The sequence below is a fragment of the Panulirus ornatus genome, chromosome 14, assembly GCF_036320965.1.
Source record: "Panulirus ornatus isolate Po-2019 chromosome 14, ASM3632096v1, whole genome shotgun sequence".
Taxonomy (NCBI): Eukaryota; Metazoa; Arthropoda; class Malacostraca; order Decapoda; family Palinuridae; genus Panulirus; species Panulirus ornatus.
In genome coordinates this window covers 48,817,507-48,831,908 of record NC_092237.1, presented here as the reverse complement: position 1 = coordinate 48,831,908, position 14,402 = coordinate 48,817,507, and the positions used below count along the sequence as shown (strand labels likewise).

Sequence of the window (14,402 nt, the reverse complement as noted above, 5' to 3'; positions counted from 1 at the left end):
CTCGATCAAACCACCTCACACCACACATTGTCCTCAAACATCTCATTTCCAGCACATCCACCCTCCTGCGCACAACTCTATCCATAGCCCACACCTCGCAGCCATACAACATTGTTGGAACCACTATTCCTTCAAACATACCCATTTTTGCTTTCCGAGATAATGTTCTCGACTTCCACACATTCTTCAATGCTCCCAGGATTTTCGCCCCCTCCCCCACCCTATGATTCACTTCCGCTTCCATGGTTCCATCCGCTGCCAGATCCACTCCCAAATATCTAAAACACTTTACTTTCTCCAGTTTTTCTCCATTCAAACTTACCCCCCAATTGACTAGACCCTCAACCCTACTGTACCTAATAACCTTGCTCTTATTCACATTTACTCTTAAGTTTCTTCTTTCACGCACTTTACCAAACTCAGTCACCAGCTTCTGCAGTTTCTCACATGAATCAGCCACCAGCGCTGTATCATCAGCGAACAACAACTGACTCACTTTCCAAGCTCTCTCATCCACAACAGACTGCATACTTGCCCCTCTTTCCAAAACTCTTGCATTTACCTCCCTAACAACCCCATCCATAAACAAATTAAACAACCATGGAGACATCACAAACCCCTGCCGCAAACCTACATTCACTGAGAACCAATCACTTTCCTCTCTTCCTACACATACACATGCCCTACATCCTCGATAAAAACTTTTCACTGCTTCTAACAACTTGCCTCCCACACCATATATTCTTAATACCTTCCACAGAGCATCTCTATCAGCTCTATCATATGCCTTCTCCAGATCCATAAATGCTACATACAAATCCATTTGCTTTTCTAAGTATTTCTCACATACATTCTTCAAAGCAAACACCTGATCCACACATCCTCTACCACTTCTGAAACCACACTGCTCTTCCCCAATCTGATACTCTGTACATGCCTTCACCCTCTCAATCAATACCCTCCCATATAATTTACCAGGAATACTCAACAAACTTATATCTTATATATATCTTTCTTTCTTTCTTTCATACTATTCTCCATTTCCCGCCTCAGTGAGGTAGCATTAAGAACAGAGGACTGGGCCTCTGAGGAAACATCCTCACCCGGCCCCCTTCTCTGTTCCTTCCTTTCGAAAATTAAAAAAAAAAAATGAGAGGGCAAGATTTCCAGCCCCCCGCTCCCTTCCCTTTTAGTCGCCTTCTACGACACGCAGGGAATACGTGGGAAGTATTCTTTCTCCCCTATCCCCAGGGATATATATATATATATATATATATATATATATATTTTTTTTTTTTTTTTTTGCCGCTGTCTCCCGCGTTTGCAAGGTAGCGCAAGGAAACATATATATATATATATATATATATATATATATATATATATATATATATATATGTTTGATGATAGAGTGGCAGATATAGGGTGTTTTGGTCGAGGTGGTGTTCAAAGTGCGAGGGTTAGGGAAAATGATTTGGTAAACAGAGAAGAGGTAGTAAAGCTTTGCGGAAGATGAAAGCCGGCAAGGCAGCAGGTTTGGATGGTATTGCAGTGGAATTTATTAAAAAAGGGGGTGACTGTATTGTTGACTGGTTGGTAAGGTTATTTAATGTATGTATGACTCATGGTGAGGTGCCTGAGGATTGGCGGAATGCGTGCATAGTGCCATTGTACAAAGGCAAAGGGGATAAGAGTGAGTGCTCAAATTACAGAGGTATAAGTTTGTTGAGTATTCCTGGTAAATTGTATGGGAGGGTATTGATTGAGAGGGTGAAGGCATGTACAGAGCATCAGATTGGGGAAGAGCAGTGTGGTTTCAGAAGTGGTAGAGGATGTGTGGATCAGGTGTTTGCTTTGAAGAATGTATGTGAGAAATACTTAGAAAAGCAAATGGATTTGTATGTAACATTTATGGATCTGGAGAAGGCATATGATAGAGTTGATAGAGATGCTCTGTGGAAGGTATTAAGAATATATGGTGTGGGAGGCAAGTTGTTAGAAGCAGTGAAAAGTTTTTATCGAGGATGTAAGGCATGTGTACATGTAGGAAGAGAGGAAAGTGATTGGTTCTCAGTGAATGTAGGTTTGCGGCAGGGGTGTGTGATATCTCCATGGTTGTTTAATTTGTTTATGGATGGGGTTGTTAGGGAGGTGAATGCAAGAGTTTTGGAAAGAGGGGCAAGGATGAAGTCTGTTGGGGATGAGAGAGCTTGGGAAGTGAGTCAGTTGTTGTTCGCTGATGATACAGCGCTGGTGGCTGATTCATGTGAGAAACTGCAGAAGCTGGTGACTGAGTTTGGTAAAGTGTGTGAAAGAAGAAAGTTAAGAGTAAATGTGAATAAGAGCAAGGTTATAAGGTACAGTAGGGTTGAGGGCCAAGTCAATTGGGAGGTGAGTTTGAATGGAGAAAAACTGGAGGAAGTGAAGTGTTTTAGATATCTGGGAGTGGATCTGGCAGCGGATGGAAACATGGAAGCGGAAGTGGATCATAGGGTGGGGGAGGGGGCGAAAATTCTGGGAGCCTTGAAGAATGTGTGGAAGTTGAGAACATTATCTCGGAAAGCAAAAATGGGTATGTTTGAAGGAATAGTGGTTCCAACAATGTTGTATGGTTGCGAGGCGTGGACTATGGATAGAGTTGTGCGCAGGAGGATGGATGTGCTGGAAATGAGATGTTTGAGGACAATGTGTGGTGTGAGGTGGTTTGATCGAGTAAGTAACGTAAGGGTAAGAGAGATGTGTGGAAATAAAAAGAGCGTGGTTGAGAGAGCAGAAGAGGGTGTTTTGAAATGGTTTGGTCACATGGAGAGAATGAGTGAGGAAAGATTGACCAAGAGGATATATGTGTCAGATGTGGAGGGAACGAGGAGAAGAGGGAGACCAAATTGGAGGTGGAAAGATGGAGTGAAAAAGATTTTGTGTGATCGGGGCCTGAACATGCAGGAGGGTGAAAGGAGGGCAAGGAATAGATTGAATTGGAGCGATGTGGTTTACCGGGGTTGACGTGCTGTCAGTGGATTGAATCAAGGCATGTGAAGCGTCTGGGGTAAACCATGGAAAGCTGTGTAGGTATGTATATTTGTGTGTGTGGACGTATGTATATACATGTGTATGGGGGGTGGGTTGCGTCATTTCTTTCGTCTGTTTCCTTGCGCTACTTCGCAAACGCGGGAGACAGCGACAAAGCAAAAAAAAATATATATATATATATATATATATATATATATATATATATATATATATATATATATATATATATTTGCTTATGGATGGGGTTGTTAGGGAGGTAAATGCAAGAGTTTTGGAAAGAGGGGCAAGTATGAAGTCTGTTGGGGATGAGAGAGCTTGGGAAGTGAGTCAGTTGTTGTTCGCTGATGATACAGCGCTGGTGGCTGATTCATGTGAGAAACTGCAGAAGCTGGTGACTGAGTTTGGTAAAGTGTGTGAAAGAAGAAAGTTAAGAGTAAATGTGAATAAGAGCAAGGTTATTAGGTACAGTAGGGTTGAGGGTCAAGTCAATTGGGAGGTAAGTTTGAATGGAGAAAAACTGGAGGAAGTAAAGTGTTTTAGATATCTGGGAGTGGATCTGGCAGCGGATGGAACCATGGAAGCGGAAGTGGATCATAGGGTGGGGGAGGGGGCGAAAATTCTGGGAGCCTTGAAGAATGTGTGGAAGTGGAGAACATTATCTCGGAAAGCAAAAATGGGTATGTTTGAAGGAATAGTGGTTCCAACAATGTTGTATGGTTGCGAGGCATGGGCTATGGATAGAGTTGTGCGCAGGAGGATGGATGTGCTGGAAACGAGATGTTTGAGGACAATGTGTGGTGTGAGGTGGTTTGATCGAGTAAGTAACGTAAGGGTAAGAGAGATGTGTGGAAACAAAAAGAGCGTGGTTGAGATAGCAGAAGAGGGTGTTTTGAAATGGTTTGGGCACATGGAGAGAATGAGTGAGGAAAGATTGACCAAGAGCATATATGTGTCGGAGGTGGAGGGAACGAGGAGAAGAGGGAGACCAAATTGGAGTTGGAAAGATGGAGTGAAAAAGTTTTTGTGTGATCGGGGCCTGAACATGCAGGAGGGTGAAAGGAGGGCAAGGAATAGAGTGAATTGGATCGATGTGGTATACCGGGGTTGATGTGCTGTCAGTGGATTGAATCAGGGCATGTGAAGCGTCTGGGGTAAACCATGGAAAGCTGTGTAGGTATGTATATTTGCGTGTGTGGACGTATGTATATACATGTGTATGGGGGTGGGTTGGGCCACTTCTTTCGTCTGTTTCCTTGCGCTACCTCGGAAACGTGGGAGACAGCGGCCAAAAAAAATATATATATATATATATATATATATATATATATATATATATATATATATATATTCCCTGGGGATAGGGGAGAAAGAATACCTCCCACGTATTCCCTGCGTGTCGTAGAAGGCGACTAAAAGGGAAGGGAGCGGGGGGCTGGAAATCCTCCCCTCTCTTTTTTTTTTTTTTTTTTTTTTCCAAAAGAGGGGACAGAGAAGGGGGCCAGGTGAGGATATTCCCTCAAAGGCCCAGTCCTCTGTTCTTAACGCTACCTCGCTAATGCGGGATATGGCGAATAGTATGAAAGAAAGAAAAATATATATATATATATATATATACATATATATGATAAATGATAATTACTGGTATAGAAGTGTGAAGTAAGGTATAATTTTCAAGTGATTATAACTGGATGAAGGAGAGAATGATAATTGTGATATTGTTCTTGTGTGTGTGTGGAACTGAAGTTTTTTCTTATTCAGAGGTGTGTTGAGAAAGAAAAATTGGAGACCTTATATTCTGAAGATAAATTATTGAATTCGTAAATGAAGGGGTTGCAATTAGTTAAATGCAGATTATAATTGCATACCCAAAATGCCAGAAGTCTAATGATATGCTTACTGCATTTAGGACTAGATTTTGTAGAATTTGAAGAAGGCAGACAAAAAAATTTAGTATAAATCTTCACATTACTAGAAAGAAAACATCTGTGCTATGTAATCAATTTCTGGTTAATTATCATTTGAGTTGGCATCTTCTGCCTTTATTGAAGATACCATATATGTAGCTCACAGGTTATGCCCTCTTTTATCAAGTCATGTTCTCTAATTGCACAAATGTACCTGAAGTATTATGCAAAGATTGTTTTAAAAATATAATTAGTTTGAATCGCATTTATTGTCATTTTTTCACCGCATAGAAAGCCTTATATAGAAATTTTTTACAAGTAACTAGACACCTTTTTTGTGTGTACATATATATATATATATATATATATATATATATATATATATATATATATATATATATATATATAGATAGATAGATAGATAGACAGATATTGCTGGACTCCATCTGCTCAAGATTACACAATGAGTGCACCATCAGTGAGGCTGTATCATTAGGAGTACAGTCTCATTAGAAAACTTCTCTCTCCAAAAGTGTCCTCATTTTCTTCCTCCTGGAAGTAGTGCAGCCTTTGGTTTAGTAGCCTCTTCAATGAGGGTAACACAAAGATGTTTTCTTAGAAAGAAATTCCTGTGGTGATTTTATATATATGAGATAAAGAATACTTCCTACATATTGCCTGCATTTCATGGAAGGCTACTATAAGGGGAGGGAGCAGGAGGCTGGAAATCCTCCCATCCCATTTTCAGTTTTCCAAAGGAAAGAACATAGAAGGGGGCCAAGTGAGGATATTCCCTCTAAGGCTAGTCTTCTATTCTTAACAGTACCTTGCTAATGCAGGAAATGCAAAAATGTGTGAAAAATATATATATATTCAAGTATATTTTATTATACATAATCGCTGTTTTCCTCATCAGCGAGGTAGCATCAGGAAATAGATGAAGAATGGCCCATCCACTCATATACACATATATATACATAAATGCCCACATATGCACATATACATACATATGCATATCAGCATATGCTTACATATACATATCAACATATACATACATATACATATCAACATCTACATGCACATACACACACATATGCAGACATTACATACATACATACACATATGCAGACATTACATACATACATACACATATGGAGACATTACATACATACATACATACACATATACATATTCATACTTGCTTGCCTTCATCCATTCCTGTTGCTCCCCTGCCCCATAGGAAAACAGCATCGCTATCCCCTGCTTCAGCGAGGTAGCACCAGGAATACAGGCAAAAAGGCCACATTCGTTCACTCTCAGTCTGTAGCTGTCATGTGTAAAGCACTGAAGCTTCAGCTTCCTATCCACATCCAGGCCCCACAGACCTTTCCATGGTTTACCCCAGATGTTTCACATGCCTTGGTTCAGTCCATTGACAGCATGTCGACCCCAGTATACCACATCATTCCAACTCACTCTATTCTTTGCACGCCTCTCACCCTCCTCTGTGTTCAGTCCCCGATCGCTCAAAATCTCTTTCACTCCATCCGTCCATCTCCAATTTGGTCTTCTGCTTCTCCTTGTTCCCTCCACCTCTGACACATGTATCCTTTGTCAATCTTTCCTCACTCATTCTCTCCATATGTCCAAACCATTTCAGCACACCCTCTTCTGCTCTCTCAACCACACTCTTTTTATTACCATACATCTCTCTTACCCATTCTTTACTTACTCGATCAAACCACCTCACACCACATATTATCTTCAAACATCTCATTTCCAACACATCCTCCCTCCTTCATACAACCCTGTCTATAGCCCATGCCTTGCAACCATGCCTTTTTCACTCCATCTTTCCACCTCCAATTTGGTCTCCCACTTCTCCTTGTTCCCTCCACCTCTGACACATATGTCCTCTTGGTCAATCTTTCCTCGCTCATTCTTTCCATGTGACCAAACCATTTCAAAACACGCTCTTCTGCTCTCTCAACCACACTCTTTTTATTACCAAACATCTCTCTTACCCTTCTATTACTTACTCGATCAAACCACTCACATCACATATTGTCCTCAAACATCTCATTTCCAGCACATCCACCCTCCTCTGCACAACTCTATCCATAGCCCACGCCTTGCAACCATAAAACATTTTTGGAACTACTATTCCTTCAAACATACCCATTTTTGCTTTCCGAGATAATGTTCTCTTCCACACATTTTTTCAGCACTCCCAGAACCTTCACCCCCTCCCCCACCCTGTGACTCACTTCTGCTTCCATGGTTCCATCCAGTGCTAAGTCCACTCCCAGATATCTAAAACACTTCACTTCCTCCAATTTTTCTTCATTCAAACGTACATACCAATTAACTTGTCCCTCAACCCTACTGAACTTAATAACCTTGCTCTTATTCACGTTTACTCTTAACTTTCTCCTTTCCAACACTTTTCCAAACTCAGGCACCAATCTCAGCGGTTCTCACCCAGCTACCAGAGCTTTATCATCAGCGAACAACTGACTCACTTCCCAGGCCCTCTCATCCACAACAGACTCTAAAACTCTTGCATTTATCTCACTAACTACCCCATCCATAAATAGATTAAACAACCATGGGGATGTCACACACCTCTGCCGCATACCAACATTCACTGGGATATATATATATATATATATATATATATATATATATATATATATATATATATATATATATATATATATATTTTTTTTTTTTTTACCGCTGTCTCCCGCGTTTGCGAGGTAGCGCAAGGAAACAGACGAAAGAAATGGCCCAACCCACCCCATACACATGTATATACATACGTCCACACACGCAAATATACATACCTACACAGCTCTCCATGGTTCACCCCAGACGCTTCACATGCCCTGATTCAATCAACTGACAGCACGTCAACCCCGGTATACCACATCGATCCAATTCACTCTATTCCTTGCCCTCCTTTCACCCTCCTGCATGTTCAGGCCCCAATCACACAAAATCTTTTTCACTCCATCTTTCCACCTCCAATTTGGTCTCCCACTTCTCCTCGTTCCCTCCACCTCCGACACATATATGCTCTTGGTCAATCTTTCCTCACTCATTCTCTCCATGTGCCCACACCATTTCAAAACACCCTCTTCTGCTCTCTCAACCATGCTCTTTTTATTTCCACACATCTCTCTTACCCTTACATTACTTACTCGATCAAACCACCTCACACCACACATTGTCCTCAAACATCTCATTTCCAGCACATCCACCCTCCTGTGCACAACTCTATCCATAGCCCATGCCTCACAACCATACAACATTGTTGGAACCACTATTCCTTCAAACATACCCATTTTTGCTTTCCGAGATAATGTTCTCGACTTCCACACATTCTTCAAGGCTCCCAGGATTTTCGCCCCCTCCCCCACCCTATGATTCACTTCTGCTTCCATGGTTCCATCCGCTGCCAGATCCAATTCCAGATATCTAAAACACTTTACTTCCTCCAGTTTTTCTCCATTCAAACTTACCTCCCAATTGACTTGACCCTCAACCCTACTGTACCTAATAACCTTGCTCTTGTTCACATTTACTCTTAACTTTCTTCTTTCACACACTTTACCAAACTAAGTCACCAGCTTCTGCAGTTTCTCACATGAATCAGCCACCAGCGCTGCATCATCAGCGAACAACTGACTCACTTCCCAAGCTCTCTCATCCACAACAGACTTCATACTTGCCCCTCTTTCCAAAGCTCTTGCATTCACCTCCCTAACAACCCCATCCATAAACAAATTAAACAACCATGGAGACATCACACACCCCTGCCGCAAACCTACATTCACTGAGAACCAATCACTTTCCTCTCTTCCTACATGTACACATGCCTTACATCCTTGATAAAAACTTTTCACTGCTTCTAACAACTTGCCTCCCACACCAGATATTCTTAATACCTTCCACAGAGCATCTCTATCAACTCTATCATATGCCTTCTCCAGATCCATAAATGCTATATATATATATATATATATATATATATATATATATATATATATATATATATAGCTATATATAGCTATATATAGCTATATATATATATATATATATATATATATATATATATATATATATATATATATATATATTTTTTTTTCTTTTAAACTATTCGCCATTTCCCGCGTTAGCGAGGTAGCGTTAAGAACAGAGGACTGGGCCTTTTTTGGAATATCCTCACCTGGCCCCCTCTGTTCCTTCTTTTGGAAAATGAAAAAAAAAAAACGAGAGGGGAGGATTTCCAGCCCCCCGCTCCCTCCCCTTTTAGTCGCCTTCTACGACACGCAGGGAATACGTGGGAAGTATTCTTAATCCCCTATCCCCAGGGTTAATATATATATATATATATATATATATATATATATATATATATATATATATACACATGTGAAGGAAGAAAGTTGAGAGTAAATGTGAATAAGAGCAAGGTTATTAGGTACAGTAGGGTTGAGGGTAAGTCAGTTGGGAGGTAAGTTTGAATGGAGAAAAACTGGAGGAAGTGAAGGGTTTTAGATATCTGGGAGTGGATTTGGCAGCGGATGGAACCATGGAAGCAGAAGTGAATCATAGGGTGGGGGAGGGGGGCGAAAGTTCTGGGAGCATTGAAAAATGTGTGGAAGCCGAGAACGTTATCTTGGAAAGGAAAAATGGGTATGTTTGAAGGAATAGTGGTTCCAACAATGTTGTATGGTTGCGAGGCATGGGCTATGGATAGAGTTGTGCGGAGGAGGGTGGATGTGCTGGAAATGAGATGTTTAAGGACAATATGTGGTGTGAGGTGGTTTGATCAAGTAAGTAATAGAAGGGTAAGAGAGATGTGTGGTATTAAAGAGAGTGTGGTTGAGAGAGCAGAAGAGGGTGTTTTGAAATTGTTTGGTCACATGGAGAGAATGAGTGAGGAAAGATTGACCAAGAGGATATATGTGTCAGAGGTGGAGGGAACAAGGAGAAGTGGGAGACCAAATTGGAGGTGGAAAGATGGGGTGAAAAAGATTTTGAGTGATCAGGGCCTGAACATGCAGGAGGGTGAAAGGCGTGCAAGGAATAGAGTGAATTGGAACGATGTGGTATACCGGGGTCAACGTGCTGTGAGTGGATTGAACCAGGGCATGTGAAGCGTCTGGGGTAAACCATGGAAAGTTGTGTGGGGCCTGGATGTGTAAAGGGAGCTGTGGTTTCGGGCATTATTACATGACAGCTAGAGACTGAGTGTGAACGAATGTGGCCTTTGTTGTCTTCCTAGCGATACCTCGCGCACATGAGGGGGGAGGGGGTTATTATTTCATGTGTGGCAGGGTGGCGATGGGAGTGAATAAAGGCTGACAGTATGAATTATGTACATGTGTATATATGTATGTGTCTGTGTGTGTATATATATGTATACATTGAGATGTATAGGTATGTATATTTGCGTGTGTGGACGTGTATGTATATACATGTGTATGTGGGTGGGTTGGGCCATTCTTTCGTCTGTTTCCTTTCGCTGCCTTGCTAACGCGGGAGACAGCAACAAAGCAAAATAAATGAAAATAAATAAATGTATATATATATTATTTATGATTACCTCAGGATCAGTTTTTATGAATGTGTCTTTGTGTTACCCAGGGCCACTTTCTAAAGGCTCCTGCAGGCCCGTGGCTGTGCTGCTTTTAGTTTTAGGGAAAGGGGACTCCTCTGGAGTGAGCTCTTTGATGAGACTGTACTCCCAGTGATAAAGCTTTGCATATGGTGCCATTTCACTCATGGGGTAAGCTTTTGCAGGCAGAGCCTGGTTGCATATATATATATATATATATATATATATATATATATATATATATATATATATATATATATATATATGTATGTATATATATAGTATTAAGGTTTAGTGACTGTTGTCAGAGGATTTTGTGTAACTGATAAATGTAGATATCTGTATCTGAAATATTAGATGATTAATCTAATCAATGTATAGATAATGATGAGTAAATCCATGAGTCTTGTTATTTGTTAGATTTTCATCATATGTATTTTGACAAGTTTTGGACATCCTGTACAAAATAGGCTAGGCTTATAATGTTCTAATCCACCAAAATCTGCACTTGCATGAAGTTGTGTAGCATTTTGAACCTGCTTTCTGCATGATGGACTGTATGTATGTCATTTTATTACTCAGTTTGCTTGAACAGATAAGTAGAGAATGAAACACTTGCTCAGAATGAAAAGATCATTTTCCATACTTGGGAATATGAAGTTCTTTGCTTGAGCTGACATATGCTTATGGCATGACCTGCTCAGTTTCTTCATGTCATTCTCAGGGGCCGTATAAGACAAACGGATAAACTCTGGGATAATCATACACATTATTGTTAGTTTTGTAGCCCTGCTTATGATGATGGTTGTTGAACTACAGCTTGATGCTGCTTGAAGGATTAATGCATCAATTATAAATGAGATTGTGCTCACTCAAGTCCAACAAAGTAAATGTTGAATTGTGACAAGAATCCCATTTGGAATCTAGAAGCCTTGCAATTAGTAAAGTTTTAGCCATCCTTAAATCTTAAAGATTCTGGCAGCTTTAGCAGTGCATTTTCAAGAGAGGCTGAAAACTATTATTAAATCAAGTACATATATTCTTGTTCTCCTTAAAGATATACAAAATACATGTAATCCTGAAAGAGGAAACTAGTTTTTGCAGTAGAAATCAATAAGTTTTGGAATTACAGTAATATGAAAATGTTAGGATGGTCTTCTTTGATGTCATATTTGTATATACTGCAGTTCTATAATAATCACACTTAATCATATTTCCAGGGCAGTACAGGACAGGACAGGACAGAACAGAGTTTTCTCTGTTGGAGTACAAGATTTCTTAAGTCACATTTTCACATTTTGCTCTACCTTCCAGCTGTTTGGAAGTCTGGAAGCTGGGCTGGATGGCGTCACACGGTCAGGAAGTGTGATGGACCTCAATGCTCAGTTGTCTTCTACATCCACACAAAACAATCACCATTCTGAGAAAAACAAACACCGTTACTCCCTCCCAGGTCCAAGTGAAAGACCATTTGGCTTGTGTGAGTACATACCAAAGTTTTAGTCCAGTCGGCCTTTTCAGCCCAATAGATTTAGATTGTTGTTTTGGGTGACGTACAAAATGTTGCTGATTAACATAGTGGGATAGTGTGTACTGGGCAAACATTTGCTTGTGATGGCTTTTGCTTTGATTTCTTTTGTCCTAGTAATCTAGTAATTGTTTTCCATCTCTTTCAAGAATTGATTAATCTCTTTAATGCAGAAAGTTATTACATCTTCAAATGCCCTACTGAAAATCAGTGGAAGTCAGGCAGCAGAAGGTGATATACTGAAAATATGTATTTATTTTTTCTACACTCGTTGCTTCCAAGGGCTCAAAAATGGTATGGCCTTAAAAGTTTTGACCTCACGAGCTCTTTCCTCTGCACCCACCAGCTTATTCCACAGATGTGCCACTGATCCAGTCGCTGATTTCTAGAAGCATACCCAATGTATAGGGCAATCATGGACAGTTGGACATAGTTATTCAGTTTTATTGCATCATACCCAGGCTACAAACTCCAAATTAAAGGAACTTGTTTATTATATGCAAGTAATGTTGCAAAATTTCAATTTTACTGTTATAAAACATATGCTGAATTGGCTGTAGATATTTTGCAATGTTGCAATAAGAATTTGAATCAGTGCTCAACCAGATTATTCATTTCTGAGGCTAACAATGGGCTGAGGAATCTTATGCATTAATGGTTTGCTCAGACTTCATTGTAAGATATTAAAGGTAAGCTTAAACTAAGATAGTATAGTGGCCCCAAGAACCATGGAAAGCAGCTAGTCGCATGTAGTTAGGAGTTTACAGACCATAATAACAAAGATTAACCGTATTGCCTGATCCGACCACCAAATAGTAGGACTGTAGCATCAGATTTCTGTGGTTAGCAGGCGTCTAATTGGTTTAGTTCATCACTCTGTGTACACCAAATTGGAAAACACTCAGGTTCAAGTTGTAACAGAAGGCAAACGCATTGTTGCAGCTTGATTTTAGAGAGTATACTTTAGAGCTGGATACAAGACTCACTTATCTCATCATTTATGTACAAATGGCTTCACTGTTTTATGTATACAGTGATGGCATATGTATAATGAAATTCTGCAGTGTTTTGGCAAAGTGGCTGACTTTTATGTACCTCTTGTCCAGAGTCTGTTGGTATTCAAGAATTAATTTAATCCAGATCATTCCTCTTCAGCACCAGTGGATACTCTTATCCTGCAGCAAGTCTAATATTTTAGGGATCCCTTTCCTGAAGTTGATGAGTATTATGTCGCCAAAAAATTGGTCGCCAGGTCTCTGGTTGGGTAAATATGAAATTGTTATAAATAAAGATAAGGAAGTTGCTGACGATATGTCATTTGGCAGGTCACATACTGTTATCCTATATGCACGTGTTAAAAGCTAGAGAAATTATAACACCATACTTTTTGTATGGTTGGCTAGCCATAACTATAGGAGTTGTATTGAAGGCAACTTGCTAATTATGATCATTCAGAAAAATAGTGAATGATGTAAATGAATCTTTAGATTCACCTTAGTGCTTACCTACAAATCCAGAAGACTGAGAGGGTATTGCTTTGTAATTAATGCTTTCATTTATTACCTAAACCCTTATAGTGCTTAAGGTTTTGGCAGACAGCTTGGCATTGTCATTCTTTTTTCACAGTAAACATATTAATTCTCTTAGTTTGGACTAGTTCAGCATCTCAGAATGGGAAGCAGTAACCTGGCAAGTGCTGAAATGCAATTTCAACATGTCTGTCTTTCTAAATCCCATTCTTTTCCTATTTTTGAATCTTAGAAGAATACAGTACAACCTTGCATTAGCATAAGCAGGCTGGGCATAACTACATTCTCTGCTCTGTCTTAGAATCCCCAACATGAGGAACCTCACAAAATCTGCTTTCCAAAAGCTTGGGATGTTGTATAGTTGCTCAACTTACTTTTCTTGTGAGTAACTGTGTGAATTACTACAGCTCACATATCTAGCATTGCTCTTCTTCCACCATTTTCCTTTTCCAGAGTGGAATTAAAAGCCCTCTACCTTATTAACTCTCCTGCTATCATCTTGCTTCGGTCATCCTTTTCCAACAGTTGTGATGTTTCTACCTTTATTTTATTGTACTGGTATTATCTCAGCCATTGCACTCATGAGCTGTCTGCTAATCACAAAATGGCAAAATGTTCAATAGATAGAGTATACAATGAATTGTATTTTTATACATAATGTATTTTTCTATACAGCTCTATTCAGTAGTTCCTTACTTGACTCATGAACAAAATATTATATAGATATTCATAGAGATAGTAGAGAGCATTGATGGTAGTGATGGAACAGCTCACTTGCACCAAAGAAT

General features: G+C 39.8%; 1 protein-coding gene across 1 annotated transcript in view; it reads left to right on the top strand.

Annotated features, from left to right (window-relative positions):
* The window catches only part of Khc-73 (Kinesin heavy chain 73), a 785,588-nt gene that overhangs the window by 660,716 nt on the left and 110,470 nt on the right, over window positions 1-14,402 (top strand). Inside the window, exon 30 of the mRNA XM_071670193.1 lies at window positions 11,872-12,037. Coding sequence (XP_071526294.1) covers window positions 11,872-12,037 — 166 coding nt within the window. The remainder of the gene's footprint in view (window positions 1-11,871; window positions 12,038-14,402) is intronic.